The 14,062-nt window shown below is 35.8% G+C and overlaps 1 protein-coding gene across 3 annotated transcripts; it reads left to right on the top strand.

The window, feature by feature from the left end:
* The first annotated feature begins 2,585 nt into the window (after positions 1 to 2,585).
* DNAAF4 (dynein axonemal assembly factor 4) lies at positions 2,586 to 13,948 on the top strand. 3 transcript variants are annotated; one of them, XM_054215209.1, is made up of 11 exons: positions 2,586 to 2,726; positions 3,182 to 3,311; positions 3,826 to 3,925; positions 5,039 to 5,158; positions 5,569 to 5,702; positions 6,706 to 6,946; positions 7,690 to 7,835; positions 8,483 to 8,592; positions 9,136 to 9,289; positions 10,290 to 10,395; positions 11,771 to 13,948. In XM_054215209.1, exons 3-11 carry the CDS (start codon positions 3,844 to 3,846, stop codon positions 11,878 to 11,880), a joined length of 1,203 nt encoding a protein of 400 aa, XP_054071184.1. In that variant the 5' UTR covers positions 2,586 to 2,726; positions 3,182 to 3,311; positions 3,826 to 3,843; the 3' UTR covers positions 11,881 to 13,948. The 3 variants fall into 3 exon arrangements, with proteins under 3 accessions (XP_054071184.1, XP_054071185.1, XP_054071183.1); XM_054215210.1 differs by lacking the exons at positions 2,586 to 2,726; positions 3,182 to 3,311 and having other exon boundaries at positions 3,818 to 3,925; XM_054215208.1 differs by lacking the exons at positions 2,586 to 2,726; positions 3,182 to 3,311; positions 3,826 to 3,925 and adding an exon at positions 4,040 to 4,427 and having other exon boundaries at positions 5,011 to 5,158.
* Positions 13,949 to 14,062: the final 114 nt, after the last annotated feature.

Below are 14,062 nucleotides of genomic sequence, written 5' to 3'. Positions count from 1 at the left end.
CTGTTAGTATGAATTTCTTTATATTACCCACTGACAAATGTGTGAACATTTGGTAATAAGCTCCTGGGTGTGAAAATTCTATTCTAACACTCTTTATTTGGTTTACAAAACATGTAATTTTTTTATCTATTGGATGTGATTAGATATATGCAGGCGGATGTAGAACTGGATGTATTTTAAAGTTATTCTGCAATTACTGAGTTTTGTCTGAAGCTTTCTATATTAGAATAGACTCTTCCTTAAAATTGGAAAATTAAGTGTACTTAGCAGAACTCTTAAGGCAATATAACTATCCTACACTACATCTTGAGTCATGCACATTCACTTCTTTGTATGGAACTCCTCTGATTCTTGTTGGCTTATGCTTTATATGGAAATAAAGGGTCCCTTTAGTGCCCTAGTGTTGTGTGTCATCAGTTCTGAGGTAATTAATTCTGAATGGTGTTCAGCCCCTTAGAGGTGCTGCCTATAGCTTGAAGTATTCAATGTTGCCCTTAGTTTCCTGGTTCAGAAACAGCTTGTCCCAACACCATAGTGAATACCTATATTTGTATTGTTTGCCATACATGATTGAATTTCCTTTTCGAGTTCAAACAAATGGTCTGTCTCAAAATAATTTTTGATACAACCCCACCTTTTTACTCAGAGGTTTGTGCACTCTAATTCAGGAATTGCTGTACTGGAGACAGTTTGGGATTGGAGTCAGGAGAGAGAGCGCTGTTGTGTCTATTCCTAGACACTCACCTCATCTCCTAAAGGATGGTCTAAATCTGAACTACCATATAACTTAAGGAGGGCAAGCTCTTAATATATTTCTTCTTTTTGTTGCTTTTCTTGAATTTTTTTTTTCTGAAATGTGAAATAATATGGAGTTGTTGAGGGATTTTTACTTAAAAGACAGTATGTCCTCCAAGCTTTTGTATATGGCCTTTAGGGCAGACACTGTGCTTTAGGGCCTTCTGACTTGGAAATTTTTGGTCCGTGTTCTTTCATTGTTAAAGATAAGTTGAAAAAGGCAAGTTACCAATCTACTGCCATCCAAACAATGCAAAATATAAGCTGATTAAGATTATTGACATTTTTTTGTTAATAATGATGTGATATTCTACCTTTTAGAAGGACATATATTAGAGTCTGATTCAAGCGTTCTTGGAAAATGTATATGGTAGATTTTGTCCAGCACTGTATGTAACTTTTTTGCTTTCTGTTGTCTGGTTTCAGTTTCTTTTAAAATAAAGACAATTTTTGCGGGGAAGTTGCCTGTTGATTTTATGAAGATTGATGTAATGCCTAGATTAACTCTTCTGATGTTTTGCCTGTGGGAATGCATTTGGATTAGTCATAATCCTGTGAGAAACAGTATGAGGTCATACTGATCAGAAAAGACAGCTCTTGCCTTTTTTGGAGAGGACCACTGTTCTGTAAAGGCATTAATCTGAAGTAACTTCAAAGCAGATTAGAAGAGGTCTTGCACCATAAACCCCATTTCTTTCTTACAGGATGGGAGGGAAGGCTCAGGCACCACCTGGCTGAAGAGAGTTTTTTTTAGAGCTTTCTGCACTTGGGAAGAGATTATGCAAAGAATTATTTACTCTAATTTATAAAATTGTTTCTAAGCCATTCCTGTTTGTTGAAATGCCAGAACTAACACGTACCACATCAGTACCTTACTAGTGATTTTTTAAAAGCAACTGATAGGGGTGGTCCCAAGCCACACATGCAAAACAGTTTGTTGGAGTAAATAGCATCTCATAACATGTTCCTGCTCTTCTTGCAAAATATGGAGGGATGAAAGAAATTAGAGAGAATTTAGAAAGGACTGGAGAAAAAAAGATTATTTATTAAATTAAAGATAAGAACATGTAAACTATTTAAAGGCTTTTTCCCCCCCATATATTAAAACCTCTGAAGCTGTTAGAAGTGAAATAACACCTGGAAGAGATGTATGTATGTATATAACGGCAGCTGGAAGGTCCAGAGTATTAGTAATATTATTAACATTGGACTGGAATATAAATCTCCATCCTTCATAGCACAAGAGATGGGAATTTAAGAATAAAGTTTTCCAGGGACAATTTTATATCCTCTCACTACAAAGTTTCTTGCACTTGTAACTGATAAGTTAATGCCAACAGAAGAAAGATCCTGGATGGCCCTCTCCTTTGGTTTATTTTACAAAAGTGTCACAGTGAGAGCTCACTTATTTGTCCAAGTAAGCTAGCAATACGGAATGTGTATGACAGAGGTGGTGTTTCTGCAGATACACATCAATATTGGATTTTTAAGGTTGATCCAAGACCTTGCTCAGTCCCTTTTGTGTCTTTCCGCAGGTAAATCTGCTATTTTGACTTAGAAATGTGTTAGTGACGTTTACTGTGTTTTCTACAAGCAAAATACATAGCTTTGCATTGGAGATCTAGCTTTTAAGTAAATAGACTTTTTTGTTAATGTATTGGAGCTATTTTGTGTAGCTTGAGAACACCAAATACAGGTAGCCATGACTATGTCCTGTCTTGTAAAGTGTGTATACATAGTATGTCCTTTCTGGCAGGAGTAGATAATAAGCTGCTTTGTTTCAGTATATTCTCTGTGATTAAACTAAAAATTACACCTGGATGCCAAGGCAGAAGACCAGCACTCAACAGATCTAAGACTTTTATTGTCCATAAATGAACTCTCCAAACTGAAGGATGCGTTCTGGATGACTACAGCCCCACTCTGGACTGGTAGGAGATTGAGTTACTATTACATTATAATCATTCTAGCCAGTGCTGCTATTGGAACACCCTGATTTAAAACAAAACAAAACACTATCCCCTCCAACCCCCAACTCTTCCATTACTTCATCTAGGAAGCGGGTAAATAGGATTTTGACTCCTGTGTGCAGTTTTGGCCTCTCCATTTTCAATGTACTAGAACTGGGAAAGCTTCAGAGTCAGCAAGGCAGATAAAGCTATGTAAAAGAAAAGTAAGCAAGCTAAAAGTGTTTCTAGGTAAAAAGAGCATCCCTCAGAGTGGAGAAAGGTCTGTCTGCACTTGCCTGAAGTTTGTCTTGCAATACAGACAACTAAGAGAGATTAAATAAAGGTAACACGAGACAGGTTTAAAACAAACAGGAGTTTTGTTCTCACAGGAAGAATCTTTCCTCAGCTTTTATTTACTTACTTACTTTCTCTTACAGTTTCTTAGACCGATAGCAGTCTGTTTATGGAGATGTCACGTGTAAGTCTGGGTTCAGAACTATAAATCACACAAGTCTCATCTTCTGCAGCTGACAGCAAGACTCCTTATGTCATAGTGCAGATCCTGCCGTAAGTCTGAAAATATGTATTGTGTAAGGTTTAAAAGAAAAAAACCAAACCAAAACAAAAAAAGTCAGCTGTGCCAAAAATACCTAAAGCATTTTGACTTTCAGCTAAATCTGTTTCCTCTTCTACTTTTGAATGCTCTTGGGAGTAAGGAATTTAATTCAGTTCTGGGATTCCAGTCCATGCAAGCATTCATCCAGTTGATACTGATGAGGGTAAGGGTGGAGAATAACCCAGGATTCACATCAATTATGATGGATTTCTTGCTCTGAAAAAGTTTTAAACGTCTGTGATATATAGTTATATGTATACATACTACTTAATAGTAACCACTACCATTTGAACATTGCTTTGGAATATAGATAACAGAACATAAAAATCGTATCTTCAGTGATACACATCAGAAATCTTAGCTCAGTTTTCCTTGGTCATATTTTAAAAGAAAGAAAAGGAGGAAAACTGGACTTGTGGTTCTGGTTTTTTTCCAAATAGTTCTAACAACTGTTTTTCTTTTGAGGGACTCGGGCATAATGGGATGTTTATCCAGATGTGTTTGGCTCGGCTCTCAAGCACCCCAGCAGCCGCTGCTTTTCACACAGTAGCCATCGTTTCGGCAGGTAGAGTTACTGTGCGTTTGAGGGAAGCTGAGCAGCAACGTGCACACCGCCACCCAGTTCTCGGCGGCGGCAATCCTGTGAGGCAACCGGTGCTTCGGCGGACACGGGGAAGTTTCAGTGTATTGCTAAATCAGCCCTCAGCTTTTAATAGCTTTTACCAGACGTTCTCAGGCAGCAGTTTGTCTCTTTATGGAAATGCATTTGGATCGGGAGAGCCGCATTCCTCCCCGCTCTGCTGAGGTGTCACTAACAAAAAACATCTCACCGGGGCCTGACAGCACGTCCGGGTCTCTCCGCGCTGTCCCCGGAAGTGCTCTTGGAGAGCACCGGAAGTTCTGCCCCTAGCAACGGCGGCGCGCCCGTAGCGACAGGCGCCGCCATGCCGGTGTGGCTGCGGGAGCACCGCTGGCGGCAGACCGCCTCCGCCGTCTACCTCTCGCTGCCCGTGCGCGGCCTTCGGGTCACCCCCGCCAACATCTTCTGCACCGACCGGTACCTGAAGGTGGGGCGGCCGCACTCCTCTCAGGGGGCTGCTGTCCTGCCGTGTCGCCACCTTGGGACGCGTTGTACCCGTGGGCTGTGGCTTGGCCTTGCTTTATAGCTCTGTTAAAAAGCGCAGGCTTAATACACCATGGCAGCAATGCTGTCAAGTTTATAATCTTTTTTAATATTTAATCTGTAACCTCCCTTTGTATGCTGCAGGCTGGTAAATACCTATCCCACCAGAGATAATGGCTTTACCAGCGTTCATTCTCCTCCATACTAATTCTCTTGCTAACTCAATAGGTGTCATCTGCTGTTTCTCTCATAAATGGCCTGAATTATACACAGCTGCTTATATTATGACTAATAATTCTAAATTTGAGGTCCATGGCTTCTGTTGCAGTGCTGAAGAACCAACTTTTGAAATCTCTTTTATCTGGTCTAATAGCATATAGAACCTCCATGCTGCATATTAAGCAAATTAGTTTTGTCAACAACATGTGTTTCTTGGGGTTTACTGTATGCTGGTACTAAGTATTTTGAATATGTGAAATTTAATTAAAAATTGTAAATATTAGTACACATTAATTATATTTTTATAGGTAAGCATCCCTCCCTTTTTATTTGAAGCCATTTTATATGCTCCTATTGATGACACAAATAGCACAGCAAAGATCGGAAATGGAATCATTTTCTTCACTTTGTATAAAAAAGAGGTGGCCATGTGGGATTCCCTAACTCTAGCAACTGGTAAGTTCTCTACTGTGAAAAGCAGGTTGTGTGTAAGAAACCCAAACTGAGCCAAAACTTTACAAACTATAATAAGCAATGCGAAACTTCTGCTGCCAGATATCTGATAAGTTTAACCTGTTGTTCATTGTTAAGAACAGAAAGTATATGAAAACGGCAAAGAACATCTACTGGCTCTAGGGCACAGAACACAAAACGATGTTTCTTGTAAAACTTACATTTTGTGTGTTAGCAAATCTTAATTTTCTCTTTTTTTAGACATGGGCTTGATAGAGACTACTTTCTGAAATTTGAACCATGTTGCATTTTCCCAGACAAAGTAGCAAAAGAAATCCTGTTTTTATGAATGTGACACATAACAGTAGAACTTCACGCCTAGATTACTAAAATATTTTTGTTTGTTTTTCAAGCTAACAAGGAGAAACTGCAGTATCTAAGAGAGAATGCTGTTCTAAAAGCACATGAAAAGGCAAAAGAGGAGACAGAGGCAAAAAAAGTTACAAAACAGGAACACAAAAAATATGCTTTGGAAGCCACAATGAAGGTAAGCTTAGAAGGAACTCTGCAAGACATATACATGTAAACAATTACCAACTAATCTGGCAGCTGCTTGGTTAAATATACCTTAAAAAATATGAAAAGTACTGATTTTTATTACAGTGGTGAACTTTGTTATTTCTTTGTAGTTAAAACATACCTATTACCAAATAGGAAAATGATACAGAAAAAAATATTTAGAATTTTCCACTAGTAATACTAAAATAATAAAAATAATTGGTGAGGGGCTCGTATTTTTGTCAGTTGAAAGAAGACTACAATAATGTGACAAAACCATAATCTCTTGTGGCTTTTGCATCAGTACAAGTGTCTAGTCATTTGGCACTGTCAAAAAGACTGATTTTTAGAAAAATCTTTTTTGTTCGTTGTTATATCAGACTTGCTGTTCATTGCTTTTTGTGTTTATGTATCTTTGTCATTCTGCATTTTATGTGTATTTTGAGAGAAATTATTTTCTTCGAAATTTTTATGCATATAAAAGTCTGGTCACTTCATTTGTGTTTAAAAGGATTTTAAAAAGTATACAATGAAATTTTAAGATTGCATATGTGATTTGGACCAAAATGAACTGCAGTTGGTGACTTTCTTAGTAGCAACATTGCATCCATTTTGCCTATGTAATAATCTCAAAGAGGAGAAGTAAGAAAAAGTGTATTAAAATTAAGCCATATATTTTACATTTATGTATATTCCAGAGGTCTGCATTGGAATATGGGCAAGATTTTCATTGTTTACAAGTAAAACTTATTTCTGAATGTTTCTGGATCATACTGTAGTAGTGGTAGAAAATAGTGAAAAGATATGACTTTTAAAAGCTAACCAGAAATCTTTACTCTCTCAATCATTTTTAAGCATCTTTCATAACTCTGCTCGTACAATCACATCAATGATGATGCTATGCTTGGGATATGAAACTGGGAAAATAATGGTAACTTAGTCGTCTTACTATTATCAGTTGTTACATATCTCATAGGTTTATCATTAAACAGCTAGAAGAAGCAGAAAGAAAAAGAATTGAAGATCTGAAAGAAAAGGAGCGGCAGAAAGTCACTGAGGAGTTGGAGTTATGGAAAAAACAGCAAGATGCTGCTGAGAAACAAAAGAGGGTACAAAAAGAAGGGGAACTACATCAAGAAGTAGTGCAATTAAAGGAGAAGAAACAGGAAAAAATTAACAAAACTAGGATTCCTAATGAAGGAACTTCTGAGACCAGAATCAAAGCTACTAAAGGTTGTATTATTGGAGTGTATTTTATTATTCTTTAAAGTGTGGGTATAACTTTATTCCTAGATATTTCTGTTCTTCGTTTATCTTTGTGTCCACCATACTGAACTTATTCTTTTAGCTTGCAGTTATTTTAGAGTCTTTATTTTCAGGCAATTTATTGAGCCTAAAGCATGTGAGTTCTTAGCTCTTGTTTAAGTCTTTGGAAATACAAAGACAGATTTTGTTCTAAGCTTCAGAAGTAAAACAGCAAGCCTTTCTGACAGCGTGATGCAGACTTTGAGAGTGGAGTTCACGTTTCCCTAAGTTACCTAACTGCCGGTTTTTGTTGAAATACGCAATCTCCTTTCACCCTCTCTATCCCATGTCTTGGCGCCAGAGAGAGCCAATTCAGGGAACTAAAACAACAGAAAATATTTCATTTTTGTTTTCCTTGTTTATTTTGGTAAGTTTAGTTCTAGCTTCTGCAGTTGCCCTGTCAGAGAATCACAGAAGTGGCAAAGATAGTGATGTAAGAGAAGTTTAAGTTAATTTCTGACAGATAATGTAGCCGGTAAATAAATGGCACGATACAGCCAGAACAAACATTTTTTTAAACCTTCCCTTCAAAAGAACAAGTCTAAACCTATTAGAGGTTTAGTTCTAATGTGCATAATTTCTAAATTAGGTGTTCTTTGGACTTTGATAGAAAAACAGAAAAATCCCTTTTGCTTCATTTTTCATTTCCAGTACTCCAATTCTCTTCATAGGTCGTGGTTCCTATAGTATGTTTTCAGAAAATTTGAAAGAAGAACAGCTCCCAGCTCCTCGATCTACTACTACAATTAAAATCAACTTTACATCACGAGTTTTTCCTACAGCTCTACGAGAATCTCGTGTCGCAGAAGAGGAGGAGGTAAGGATTGCGCTCTGGTTGCTTCTACTGTCTTACAAGGTGGTCAATTTTTTACCGTTTATTCAGTAAGTTGGCAAAAATGTTACCTGTGCCAAGAAATGCTACCTGTGCAATATCCTTATCTTCTAAGGAAGAAAGTCTTATTTAAGTGAAGATTTAAAGAAACACTTTTATATAAAAATTGTTTTCACCAAGCATGTGATTATGCAGATTAATAAATAGCATGTACCTTTTTTTGGAGGGGGGGCGGGGGGAAGCAGCAATATTAATTGAATTCCTTGAAGTACAAAATTTGAAATGTCTTTACTCTGAGATTCTTTAAGTTCTGCCTTCTTAAAAAGAAGCTCACAGTTATCTTGTTTGAGCTCTATTAAATGAGCACAAAGAGTCATTTTGGAAGTTCCAAAACAAACACACAAACAAAAATGTATTAGTGATGCAGTAACCTTACTTCTCACATAGTAATAAAATATTTGGGGAAACTTGGAAGTTTTTCATATCTGACATTATTAAATATTTCTCCCTGCCCAAAATATGTGGCAAACAGAATTCTTTTGATAGAACTGAGTGAAGAGGTGAAAACAAAATCCTTTTTTTGGATTTGAATTTTCCTTCAGAAATAATCTTTGCACATTGTATGTTTACAGTGGCTACGTAAACAAGCAGAAGCTCGAAGAACAATAAGTGATGATTTGGCTGAGCTGGAAGATTTAAAAGAAGAGGAGAAGAATCCAGATTGGTTAAAGGACAAAGGAAAGTAAGTTAGATTCCATTTGAAGATGTATTTAAAATGAAATATTAGTTATATAGTGTGTGTCTATTGTTTAGCTTTGATATTTTCTATTTATCCTAGACACAAATGGATTTCCTTTCATTTGTACTTTTTCTTGAGAGGTTAAACATCCATCTAAAACAAATGTTAGGAATTTGATAAAAATATTGGTATGTTTCTGTAGCTGTGTTATAGAGAAAGGTTTGATTAGGGGATTGTAATCAGATACGTAGTTTTCAAAATTAGTCCTGTGTCTGCAAAGATATGCCCACATCTTACTGTTCTTCATTACATTTAAGCAGTGACTATTTTTGTTAAGTCGTGTGTCTATATGCTTTATTGTCAGCATCAAGTTTGACTGAACTTCAGCTATGTTCTCTCAGTATAGGCTATAAGTGGCCATTTCCAAGGAGAAGTCACTAATACTTCAATTTTTTTTTAAATTAATTGTTAATAATAAGTAGTTAGTTATTTTGTGATGTATCACCTTGTTTAAAGTGCGTATTTCACTTTTTGTTTCATACTTAGCAAAATGTTTGCAACAGGAAACTATCTTGCGGCTGTAAATGCATATAACCTCGCAGTGCGGCTAAACAATAAGCTTCCCCTACTGTATCTGAATCGTGCTGCTTGCCACCTTAAACTGAGAAATTTACATAAAGTTATTGAAGATTCCTCTAAGGTATAAATACATAGGTTCTCAAACTGTCATCTTGTACGTGATTGTGATTTATTACTGTGATGCTTCTGTTTCATGCGGATCTGTAAACACTTACTCGTGCGATTCAAACTTTTTAAATTCAAAATTAATAAATTCAAAACTAATATAATGAAGCCATGGTGAAATATTAAAACTTGCTAGGGATTGATCAATGAACTTTCAGAAATTTTAAACAAAACAACAACCAAAAAACCTCCAAACCATGCTTCCACACGTTTAGGCCAAATGGGCAGTACATGTTTCTTTACAGGTAAAATAGTGTAGCAATATATACACTTGGAAAAAAAGACAACTTTGAGCAGGAAAAAAAAGGAAAATATGCACTGACATCTTTTGTATTATGTTGTGGTGTTCTTCATTTGGTGGGAAGAAGAAAAAAAGGTGGTGGTAATGAGGAAGATACTTAAAAAAAAAAAAAGCAGCGGACCAGACGTTTTTAAAGGACTGTATCAACTCAATGTTTTCGCAGCCATTATTTGTGCCATGAGGGGTGATCTCAAAAGACACGTAAATAATTTGTAAAAAGTTGTCCCAGAATTACTATTTTTTGAACTAATAAGTACTTGAGGCTTGAAACTTTTTTTTTTAGTACCTGCTGCTACAACACGTACTTTTTTAGGGCTGCTATTTTTTTTTTTTTTTTGTAGCATGGTATGTAATATCATGTATGAAAATAGAATACATTATTTGACTGTAATAAACATTTAACATGTTATTTGTCAGTTTTTAGTTATGGCAATGAAACTGTATTTAGTGAACTGTGGGGTGACAAATACAAATCTTAATGACTAAAATCACAATCCACATAGTTAAATTTGAATAGTTATTTTCTATTTCTATTTGAATATAATATTACTGTATAATAATAGTAATTAGGTGAGAGAAATGTGTGTAAATGAGAAAAACACCAAAATTATGGAAAATCTACCTCTAAATATTTTGGGTATTTTCATTTGTAAAGGCACTAGAACTGCTGACACCACCTGTTCCTGATAATGAGAATGCTCGAGTAAAAGCATATGTGAGACGTGGAACAGCGTTTTGTCAGCTGGAATTATATACTGAAGGTGAGACCTTGATTTTGTGAAAGCGTGCACGTGGATTTATAGTGACATGGAAGTAATTCTGTTCAGCTGAATGAGATGGCTCACACCTTTATTTTTTCAGGAGAGATGTTAAAGGAGGCCAATGCAATCTGTGTCTCTTTGTTATGAACCTTTATACCACATTCCTTAATTATTATTCTTTTTTTAATTACTGGCTAATTGCAATTCCACTTGAAAAATCTTTACAACTTTTAAGAAAATAGATTGTACTCCTAATTCAAGGAATACAAATTATTTTTTCCATTGAGGAAAAAGGCTTTAGTGAGTTGTGTATCCTCTGTTTGGTCTGTTGGGTAGTTGGTCTGTCTGTGCGTAACGGCCAACTAGTGACCATAGCAGCATGGTGGCCATGGAAGGTATTAGTAAGGAACGAACGAGAGGTCAGAGATGACATATTTGCATTGGGAAGCATTCAAATGTAGGATACAGACCGATATGAAACTAGGTTGCAGTAGTTTTGCTGTTCATGAAGCAATGTTTTATTGGTTTTGAGATTATATTTGCAGTGGTTCCAATTATAGAACAAATTAACTTAAAATAACCTGAAATATTTCTAAAATATTTGCTCATGAAGTGCTTAGTACCACATCTCTGTAAAGTGATGTATGAAACCTGTATTGGTGAGCAAAATGTTTCATCAAGTATGTGTGATTTGTGTGAAAATACCTGAATTAAATGTCTCTAGTGAGTTCTCTAAGAGCATCAGTTTAGGTTTGTAAGGCAAATTTACAAGTGAAAGTTGATAATAGAAAGTGAGGAATATTCAAAATGTCAGTGTTGAAATACTAAGCTTTTCCCATTGGTTACCTTTTTCTGCCTATGGCTTGCTTTGTCTTACCCTTACAGCTTCATTTGCACTTGGAACCTGTATAAAAAAGACAATTAAAGAAGATTTTATTTTACTTTCTGTACTCGTGGTTTGCTTTTTTCTCCCCAAGCTCTAGTATTCACAGTTCATGTCTTTTTTTTTCTTGTTTTCACACACTTTCAATCTGTTATTCAATTTTTCTCTCTTCTGAAGAACACTTCTGAACATGCGTGTGTGCACATATATATATGTGAATGAAGAGGCCCTGTTTTCATGTTTCAGTACCTGAAAATGTTTATGTAGTAGAGTGTTTCTGCTAAAATGTTTTGTAAAGTAATATTGACAAAATACAAATTTATTCACTGACAAAAGTTAAACCTAATGTAATTCTGATTCTATCTTGCTCAGTAACAAAACTCAAGATCAATACTTCATGCATATGGTTAGGGAACTGTTATTGCCGGGTAGTTGCTAAAGAGGATGCTCTTACATTATTGATTGACATTCTTATCGATGTATCTATATTAGGTCTCCAGGATTATGAAGCAGCTCTCAAGATTGATCCCAAAAATGAAAATATAGAAAAAGATGCTGAGAAGATTCGACAGCTAATTCAAGGAACAACACAAGATTCTTAATTTAAAAAAAAAAAAAAAAAAAGGAACTTTAAGGATCTTTTTGACAGGGGTGCCTTTTGAGGGCACCAGAAGGAATCTTAGTTCTCTTCAATATGTTGTTAACTAGACATTTTTCTGTTTCACTCAGAACACCTACAGAATTGGTAAAAGGTTGTGTAAGTGAATTACTATTTTTGGAAATTATAGTATTATAACAAATAAGACTAGATATATTTGATATAATTTTGATACAAAGTTGTCATGATTTTGCTTTCATGGCTTTGAAATATTGGTGGGCCGAATATTAAAACATGCTTTTGGTACTTGATTTAAAGTTACTCATAACTAAATGAAGTATCTGTCTGGAAATATCTACTGAATCTTGACAAAGGGTTTTCAGACAACTTCAGTAGCTCCATATAGTCAACACCTGTTAACTTGTCTTTCTGTTCTCCATGAAAGCTGAAACAGATATGTGTGCTATGGTTATGGTTATATGCTTTTCTCTTTTCTTATTCATAGTGTTTGGCACATCTGAAACTAAGATAGAGAATTTAGATTAGATTCAGGCATTTAATTTGGAAAACCTCCACCTGGAAGGATAGAGGTAGATTTTATGTAGTGCAGAACATTCTTTTTAACATTAAGCAATGTACATTGAATATTTTCAGACTATTTTGAAACATTTGTTTGGGCTGATTAAACAAGGTAATTGGAAAAAATATAAACCTGTAGTGTTGTAGTGTAATGTAGTGGTAAATTAATCCTGTGATAAATTGTCCTATCAATGAAAAAGACTTACTTCTTCCATCCTACTAGAATTAGTAATCTCAGTGTATCTGTAAAGCATATTCTAAATCAAAAACATTGTTATTTTTAGGAGCATATGTACTTTTCTTGAGCTAGCATTTTAATTTGTACTCTGTTGACATTGGCCAGTATCTCAGGAGTACTGGTGTGATTAAAGATTCGTAAAAGAGGGACCATCCTGGTGAGGCTACAAATGTTGAAAAAGGACATGAAGTATGACACTGTGCTTTGAAGTCCTGCACCTGTTGTTTTGGATAGAGGAAGAATGTATTATAGAATTGTATTGTCTGTATAGAAATGTTAGCATTTGTATTGCCATGACAACCTGAAACACTGGACTTGAAGTGGTTGTGTTTTGTTAGGCATTCTATGGAAATTGTGACCATTTCAACTACACTCCCTTCAGTAGCAGTTTTAGCAGACTTCTGAATTTTCCACGTCAGCCTGTTTCCTGAGTACCATTTATGACTGATTTCTGTCTTTAGAAGAAAATATTTATTATGCAGATATATGTTATTCTTTGTAAATTTTATACTCTTGTAACAGGAAGAAGGTGGCAGGTGTTGATTCCAGTCACTTTACTTAGAGCCTTGAGAGGAGTGCTGAGGTGAGTCAGAAATGTCTGGGGTAGCTGCCGTTCTTCTTTTGTATTGCATTGCATTGCAATGGAAGGGGGTGAGAATATTTTATTTCTAGCAGTTGGAAGGAGGGCAGTGCAGGAGCTTTAGTGCCTTAGTTGAGTGTAATGGTATGCTTGCCAAAATGTGGCTTTTTGCTGAGAGGAAGTGGGGGCTAAGGAGGAGAGGCAGTGGCAATGAGAAAAAGAAAATGCAAAGAAGCAGATGCTGGTTCAAAGTTCCTAATTTTCTGTTTTGCGTCCAGAGCCTATTAGAACAATCTACATACATCTGTATAGGCTGTTTGTATTGTAGTGATTTGTTACAGCTACTCAAGGCTATTTTTGATGTAGACATGCACCTTTTTCTACTGCTATGAAATAGAAACAGTGACTTCTTTAAAGGTTCGGGAAGCGAGTGTGTGTACATCGTATCAAAGTCATGCATTGTGTTGGTATTAGTGTCCTAAGATGTAGGAATGTGCAGAATGGCTTTAGGTTTTAAAACCAGAAAATACTTAAATTAAAACAAATAGACCTTCAGGTCTATGTCTCTTGCACGTAACTCTTTCTGTAAAATTGGAGTTCCACGTTTATGTTACCAGTTTCAAAAGTTTTATTTTTATGGGTTTAAGTATGGTTGAGAAAAGTGTATCATTAAATCAGCTACATCTTTTTTGATAGATCTTATTCAACCCAGCAAAACCAAAATAAAACAGATATTGAGTTATTCCCAGAATGACTGAAATAACGGATTGGTTTTCTTAAAGCTAGTCT

The sequence above is a fragment of the Rissa tridactyla genome, chromosome 9 (genome assembly GCF_028500815.1).
Source record: "Rissa tridactyla isolate bRisTri1 chromosome 9, bRisTri1.patW.cur.20221130, whole genome shotgun sequence".
Lineage (NCBI taxonomy): Eukaryota > Metazoa > Chordata > Aves > Charadriiformes > Laridae > Rissa > Rissa tridactyla.
The sequence above is the reverse complement of the archived record's forward strand: the minus strand, read 5'-3'. Positions and strand labels throughout refer to the sequence as shown.